This window comes from Heteronotia binoei, chromosome 1 (genome assembly GCF_032191835.1).
Source record: "Heteronotia binoei isolate CCM8104 ecotype False Entrance Well chromosome 1, APGP_CSIRO_Hbin_v1, whole genome shotgun sequence".
In the NCBI taxonomy this organism is placed as follows: Eukaryota; Metazoa; Chordata; class Lepidosauria; order Squamata; family Gekkonidae; genus Heteronotia; species Heteronotia binoei.
Window position 1 is genome coordinate 169,184,389 of NC_083223.1, and position 8,584 is coordinate 169,192,972.

At 47.8% G+C, this 8,584-nt stretch overlaps 1 protein-coding gene across 1 annotated transcript; it reads left to right on the top strand.

The window, feature by feature from the left end:
* Nucleotides 1-5,911: 5,911 nt before the first annotated feature.
* Nucleotides 5,912-7,981, top strand: LOC132574463 (uncharacterized). Its single transcript, XM_060242852.1, has 4 exons — nt 5,912-6,005; nt 6,454-6,546; nt 6,777-6,863; nt 7,022-7,981. Exons 1-4 carry the CDS (start codon nt 5,912-5,914, stop codon nt 7,624-7,626), a joined length of 879 nt encoding a protein of 292 aa, XP_060098835.1. The 3' UTR covers nt 7,627-7,981.
* The last annotated feature ends 603 nt before the right edge of the window (nt 7,982-8,584 follow it).

Genomic DNA, 8,584 nt, shown 5'->3' on the forward strand with positions numbered 1-8,584 from the left:
ATGGCCCATCTTAACTATGGTTCCTGGACAACTGTAAAATAATTACCGTCCTCACCCCATGGAATATGGGGGGGGGAGGGGGGAGGGGTGTGTTCTACCGCCCCGAAGCGCGGCGCCACCCATCCCATATGGGGGCCCCAACGGCAACCCTCTACAGTTCTAATGCCTCCACTTGCCTCCTGATGGCCAACTGGACTCGCCCCCCTCGTCCCCGCTTTTCAGCTGGACCTGGCTGCAGACCCCGTCCACGAGGCGGGTAGGCCGGCATCTTACCCATGGACCCTCCTTAGCCCGTCTTGAGTGCCATAGAGTCATCCTTACACCAAGCGGTACACACAACGGTGACCAAGATAGCCCACAAAGCAACCAAGTAGTCCCTGAGTTATGCTAATGTGATCCACCCACCCATGAGAGGAAGGGTGGAGGCAAAATAAAGCAAAGCCAGTCCCAAACTGCCCAAAGTCAGTACTATTTCCGACTGGCAACGGCTCTCCAGTGTCTCAAGCTGATGTTTTCCACACCTATTTACCTAGACCCTTTGGAAGATGCCGGGGAATGAACATGGGACCTTCTGCTTGCCAAGCAGATGCTCTACCACTGAGCCACCGTCCCTCTCCTGATCGCCTCCACTGTCCCGACTTGTAACTGGAAATGCCGGGGATTGAACTTGAGCTCCACTGCCCCGCTAACCCACGGCATCTCCCACATAAAGATGAAATACTATTAACCTCTAGCCCCAAGGGGGCGGAAACCCAGTCCAGGCCTGAGCAACAGCCCAGCCCCCCAGGGGCTCAATAAACTTGGGGGGGGTGCCTGGCGGCATAAAAGTGCAGGAAAACCAAGCCCCAAGCACTGCCCTGTATTCCCTTTGCCAAGGCGAGCTCCTACCCACCCTGGCCGAAAGGGTAGGGGGGTGGGTGGGGAAGATGTCAAATGCCCATCAAGGACCCCCCCTGTGCCCCTTATAGCCACCAAAATTAGCCACACAAGCGGCCTCGTGCGGCAGACAAAATGGCCGCCGCGCGCGCTTTTACGACCCCCTCAAGGCTTAAAATGGCCGCCGCATGCGAACCCCGCCGCCGCGCATATCACCCAGACCTGAGCGACGAACATCAGCTGGCCAGTGCTTGCAAGCCCCGTCCTGCTTGTGCTGCGCCCGCCGCTCGCGTTCCGCTGCCGCCCTCAGTCCTGAGTAAGGAAGCTCAGCTGGCCAGCGCTGGCAAGCCCCGTCCTGAGGGATGACGATCAGCTGGCCAGCGCTTGCGCTGCCCCCGCCGCTCGCGCTCCGCTGCCGCCGCCCGGACCTGAGGAACGAAGCTCACCTGGCCAGCGCTTACAACCCAGTCCTGAGGGACGAAGATCAGCTGGCCAGCGCTTGCGCAGCACCCGCCGCTCGCGCTCCGACCGCACGTTCCTCGGCCAGTCGAGGCTCGCAAGGCCCGTTCTCCTTGCGATCTACTCGTGGCTCTCCAGACAGAGAGCCAAGAAGACAGCCGCACTGAGTCGGGCGGGGCCAGGGCTTATATACCCCTGGCGCCACGCCCCGCTCAATCCCCGGATGGGCTGGGGCTGTCAAAGCCTGCTCTCCTTCTTCCAGGAGGGCAAATGCGGCCCCCAGCCTGAACGCCGGCGATGCCGGCTTGGCTGGGAAGGGCCGAGCCTTACTCTTACCATGCAAGTGCCTTATTGAAAAGATTCGAGGAAGGCCAAATTCCAGTTTCATGGCAAGAAGCTACAATATCCTTGATTCCAAAAGAAAATAATGATTTGAAAGATATTAAAAATTATCGACAAATTTCCCTTTTAGATGTGGATTGTAAATTTTTTCTGCAATATTGGCACAACGCTTGAAGAAAGTTTTACAATCTATAATACACTATGATCAAGCAGGATTCCTTCCTAAAAGGTACTTGAAAGACAATGTCAGAACAGTTTGTAATATTTTGGAATATTATGAGAATCATCCAGAGAAGCAACTGGCTTTAATTTGTTTAGATGCTGAGAAGGCCTTTGACAATATTTGTTGGCACTTTATGCTACAGCAACTGAAAGGCATGGAATGTGGTGAAAACTTCTTGAGAGCGGTAGAAGCAATAAATTCCTCACAAAATGAAAGGGTGACAGTGAATGGCGAACTAACAGATGTAATTAACATTCAAAAAGGAAAGAACATAAGAGAAGCCATGTTGGATCAGGCCAATGGCCCATCCAGTCCAACACTCTATGTCACACAGTGGCCAAAAAAAAATTATACACACACACACACACACACATATATACACATTGTGGCTAATAGCCACTGATGGACCTCTGCTCCATATTTTTATCTAACCCCCTATTGAAGCTGTCTATGCTTGTAGCTGCCACCACCTCCTGTGGCAGTGAATTCCACATGTTAATCACCCTTTGGGTGAAGAAGTACTTCCTTTTATCTGTTTTAACCTGACTGCTCAGCAATTTCATCGAATGCCCACGAGTTCTTGTATTGTGAGAAAGGGAGAAAAGTACTTCTTTCTCTACTTTCTCCATCCCATGCATTATCTTGTAAACCTCTATCATGTCACCCCGCGATCAACATTTCTCCAAGCTAAAGAGCTCCAAGCGTTTTAACCTTTCTTCATGGGGAAAGTGTTCCAAACCATTAATCATTCTAGTTGCTCTTTTCTGGACTTTTTCCAATGCTATAATATCCTTTTTGAGGTGCGGTGACCAGAATTGCACACAGTATTCCAAATGAGACCACACCATCGATTTATACAGGGGCATTATGATACTGGCTGATTTGTTTTCAATTCTCTTCCTAATAATTCCCAGCATGGCGTTGACCTTTTTTATTGCCATCGCACACTGTCTTGACATTTTCAGTGAGTTATCTACCACGACCCCAAAATCTCTCTCTTGGTCAGTGTCTGTCAGTTCATACCCCATCAACTTGTATTTGTAGTTGGGATTTTTGGCCCCAATATGCATTACTTTGCACTTGGCCACATTGAACCTCATCTGCCACGTTGACGCCCACTCACCCAGCCTCAACAGATCCCTTTGGAGTTCCTCACAATCCTCTCTTGTTCTCATCACCCTGAACAATTTAGTCATCTGCAAACTTGGCCACTTCACTGCTTACTCCCAACTCCAAATCATTTATGAACAAGTTAAAGAGCATGGGACCCAGTACTGAGCCCTGCGGCACCCCACTGCTTACTGTCCTCCACTGCGAAGACTGCCCATTTATACTCACTCTCTGCTTCCTATTACTCAGCCAGTATTTGATCCACAAGAGGACCTGTCCTTTTACTCCATGACTCTCGAGCTTTCTAAGGAGCCTTTGATGAGGAACTTTATCAAAAGTTTTCTGGAAGTCAAGGCAAACAACATCTATTGGGTCTCCTTTGTCCACATGTTTGTTCACCCCCTCAAAGAAATGTAACAGGTTAGTGAGGCAAGATCTTCCTTTATATGCTGAGTCTTCCTCAATAACTTGTGTTCATCAATGTGCCTACTCATTCTGGTTTCTACCAACTTTCCTGGTATTGAAGTCAGACTGACTGGCCTTTAGTTACCCGGATCTCCTCTGGAACCCTTTTTAAAGATGGGGGTGACATTTGCTACCTTCCAGTCTTCAGGAACGGAGGCGGATGTCAATGAAAGATTACATATTTTTGTCAGAAGATCCACAAGTTCAACTTTGAGTTCTTCCAGAACTCTTGGATGTATGCCATCTGGACCTGGTGACTTATTAGTTTTTAATTCGTCCATCAGTTGTAGGACCTCCTCTCTTGTCACCTCAATCTGATTCAGGTCTTTCAACACCCCTTCCAATAGAAGTGGTTCCAGAGCAGGCAAACACTTCTCATCTTCCACAGTGAAGACGGAGGCAAAAAATTCACTTAGCTTCTCAGCCATTTCCCTATCGTCCTTCAGTAATCCTTTTACCCCTTGGTCATCCAAGGGCCCCACTGCCTCCCTGGCTGGTTTCCTGCTTATAATATATTTGAAGAAATTTTTATTGTTGGTCTTTATGTTTTTTGCAATATGCTCCTCATAGTCCCTTTTTGCCTGCCTGATCACAGTCTTGCATTTGATTTGCCATTGCCTGTGTTCCCTTTTATTAATCTCACTTGGACTAGCTTTCCACCACTTAAAGGAGTCCTTCTTACCTTTTACAGCTTCCATTACTTTGTTTGTTAACCATGCAGGCCTTCTCTTATACCTGTTTGTACCTTTCCTAACTTGTGGTATATATTTTATCTGTGCTTCTAGGATTGTAGTTTTAAATAGCCTCCAAGCTTCCCCAAGGGTTTTGACTGTATTTACCTTTCCTTTCAGTTTCCTCTTCACATGCCTCTGCATCTCAGAGAATTTACCCCTTTTAAAGTTAAACGTGGTTGTGCTGGTCTTTTGGGGCAACTCCCTATTTATACAAATAGTGAAATCAATAACGTTATGGTCACTGCTCCCAAGTGGTGCGATCACTTTTACATCTCTCACCAAGTCTTGGGCATTACTTAGGACCAAATCCAGGATCGCCCCACCCCTGGTTGGTTCTGTGACCATCTGCTCCATAGCACAGTCATTGAGAGCATCTAGAAACTCAGGTCATTTTCGCATTAGCGTTTACTCTGGGGTGGCATCCCATTTACCTCCGGATCTTTTGCTCTATTTCGCACATGTTGCTCCGCGGTCACGGTTTGATCCGGGGCTTCAGCAGTTTCACCCTGCAGTATCTGGATGCGCATGTTAGCGGAGTTTCCTAAAACCTGTGGATCCACTCCGGTTCCACTCCGCGGAGTTTGTTGTGGGAAATTCATCCCGTCCCGCATCGACTGCTTTGTGGGCGGCACCCTCTGCCTTTCAGTCCTCCCACTCCATCCATCCCCTTGGGGCGTGCAATTCAAATCATGTATGCAGCTGGCCTGGCCAATCATCAGCCGTTCGTGGTGCTTCCCAAAAGTGCCCGCCCAGCCATTTTTTTTAAACTTCTCATTTCTTGTGTAATAGCGATACTTCGAAATAAAAAAAAAACCCGTCATATTTCTTTGAATGTTGAATAGCCTCAATTGCTAATTCATAGCTCCTGTAGTTTTCCTAGAGCTTACGCTGAGTAAAAGCCAAAACCATTTTTTTACACCAAAAAGCAGTTTTTGTTGTTTTCCATGTAAGAGAGATAACCCCCCTTTTTTTTTAACTTCGGCTTAGTTGCGTTATTTCGCAACAATGAAATCTCGTCATATAAATTCTGCAATATACATCAGGGTCGATCCCTGGGGGGGGTCTCACGAGAATCTTATGGGGAGGGTCTCGCAAGAATTGCGACTGCTGTACGAGGATTAGGGAATTGCCCACATCACTGTTAATTAGCCAATGCTGGGAGGCTTCCAATGGGAGTGACAAATCATGAGGCGAGTAGCAGCAATCATCACAATTTGCATGAGCCGAACAGAATACTGGGAGGAAGAAGGGACCGGTATTGCTGGGCGCCATTGAACAGCTTACTGCCTCCACCACTGCACAGCAGCTATGTGCAATGGCATCCAGCAGCAAGCCGATCGGGGCTCGTGGTGTTTCGTGGCGTGAGAGCGAAACAGAAGCCTTGCTGTCCATTTGGACTGAGGATAAGATCCAGAAGGTGCTGGCCGCTAGCCACAAAAACATCTATGTCTACGAGGAAATATCTAGGGCAATGCATGCCATGGGACACAAGAGGTCGGCGCATGAGTGCCACACTAAGACTAAGGGCTTGCGTGGGGACTACCGGAGATGCGTTAGCCACAATGAGCAGACTGGAAGATCCCCAGTTTACTGCGCTCACTATGATGTGCTGGACCGCATCCTTAGGAAAGATAAGTCCATGCGTCCCCCAGTCATCAAGAGAAGCTAGAAGGTGCAGTTTTACAAGGCAAACAAGGAAAACATGCCGATTCAAGGATCAGAGAACATCTCTTCCGCGGACCTCCAAACAATTAACACTGCTGATCTCGGGACGCACACCACTGAATCACCTCTTGGTGAGTATCCAGGCCATGCAGTGCTCCCTGCCATGTACTGCTTATGATTTAGGCTCCTTTCTTACACATAAAGAAACCCACGTAAGGGATTCCTTAGTCATGTATAATCTTTTTTAAACTTTTCTTTTCTTGCGTAATAGCGATACTTCGAAATTACAAAATTAAAAAACGTAAGGAAACCCACGTAAGGGATTCCTTAGTCATGTACTCCAACCTTAACACCTAGAGTGGTTGCTGTGGGTTGGCCGGTGATAGGGAGCCATGCACCGGTATCCAACGTGTGACTGGAAGATCCCATGCGATGCGGATGGGGGACACCTTAATGAAGGGAAACGTGGTTGTTTGCCTTACTATACTCGCTGCACTTATTATACTCGCATCACTTCTCTGCCTTCTGTCTACCCTCCTGAGCTAGCACAATAGTGTTGATTTTTCAACATTACTATAGGCTCAAGCAGCGTGAACCCAAGCAATGCATTACAGGACCAGGACCAGGACCAGGATTTTACTGCTGAACATCCAGCTGAGGAGTCATTGCATGGTAAGTGCGGCCTGCAGTGCTTTGGAGAACTGTTAAGTGGAATATGAAAGCTTTCAGTGGAACTTAGAATCATTGCCCAGGTTACAATTGCTGAACCCTTGACCCTGCGTTTACTGCTTCATGTATGAGCAGAACTGCTCCTGAAGAGATGTTACATGAAAGTATTTTAAAGTAAGCATGGGCTTTGCACCACTAAGCAGGTTGAGGAATGAGTCATGTATCAATTTCAGATGACGTTGAGGAGGAAGAAGGGTGCAGTATCCAAAGGGGAGAACCTGGAGATGCTGTCCTCTCGGAACAGGAAGGAGAGGAAGGAGGTATGTTCGTGGGCTTTCTGCTTAATCTACAGCAGTGATGCCAATAGCTGCAGTAGAGTAGTGCATGTCAGTAATGGGAACCTGTATATTTACTCAAACATGGAGTATATTGCCACAGTTCTTCAGGCAATGTAATCTTTCCATCCTTCTGCTTTGAGATGCTTCAGCAGAGCAGCTGCCGGTATCATCAGCACAGCAAAGAAAGGACGAGAGTCTACAGAGCGAAGTTCAACATCAACGAAGGGTTGCCATGCTGAATAATGTAGCTGAAAAGATGATGAGTCAAAGCCGTCTGGATCATGCTGACACCATGCAGCGCTTTGACCGATTGCTATCCAATGAAGACCGCAGGTTCTTTTTATTAGAGGGGGAGGGGGAGCGTGACAGGCAGGCTTTGAAAGAGGCTTTGAAAGAGGCCACAAAGGAGACTGTGGATGTTATGAGGGCAGCTGTGGATATGCTAGGCACTATTGCCCAAATTATTAGGGAAGGTAGGACACAGGCAAGGGTAGGTGAGGTACCAGCCACTGCAACATCTCCACCATCTGTCACACATAGGCAGCTACACCTCAACTGTGACTGCAGCAATACTCGGGGAGCACTGCCTTCAGATGTAGCTTACCCGGTTTTGGCAGAAGACTCTATGCCTGAGAATCAGAGCCTCCTGTGTCCTGCACCCTGCTCAAGTGGCAGTGTGGTGGCTTCCCGTAGGGGCAAGAAAAGATCTTGCACAGGGAAGCAGAGGGTGTATTTTGAGCCCTAAAACCATTTCCTTTGGGATATCTGATGATAACTCCCTTTAAATATTGGTTGGCTACTTCACACGTGCAATACTAACTATGACAGATGCAGGTCCTGCTGCTCTGCCTATTTATTTTGCTGCGTTTTTCAGCACTGCCACTTTATGGGTACCAGAATCAATGCCCATCAAGGGAGGCAGTGAGTTGCAGGCATTGTTTACTTGTTGTGCATGCTGTTATTGATGATGCTATTTCATTGGTTATACCTGCACAGCCAGGGTGTTCCCATCTTAACTATTAATATACAACAGCTGTACAGCTGATGTTGTGTTCTTCTCAGGTTAACGCACTTGTAATAAAGCTATGTTTTGCACAGGTCCCACTTTGGTGCTTACATAAAGAAAAACAGTATCTTAAGATTTTAACAATAACATTAATTTATTACAACAAACGATTAACATTAACAAATTATTCCCCAACCCCCCCCCTTTCATTCCGGCGTTCCATCCAACGCAACCGTCGCTCAATGGCGTCAATTCTGCGGGTAAAGGCGCTGACTGTAATTTAGAAAAAAAGCAAGTAAGTGCAACATCCTCAGTAATGCACGCAGAGCACTCAATCACACATTCACTCACAAGAACTATCCATCATGCAAAATACTGAGCACTCACATGTAGACCGACAGAGGGCCTCTAGCCGTGCGAAGGCTTCTAGTGGTGTCTCTGGGGGGGCAACAGCCACAGGCTCCGCCACCGCTGCCCCTCCCAACGGCCCTGAAATGCAAGCACACCATGCATATTAGAAAATTTTAGGCATGCGATGCATTGTGTAACAATGTGATTGCGCAGTGCCCCGAGAGGACCATTAGTATTGTAGCAGGCAGTGTACACGTGTAATCATCTAACAGGGCGGTTTAAAGGGTTGCAATGTACTGAACTTCATTTTTATTTAAACCTTGCACGCCATGCCTATTGATTTCTA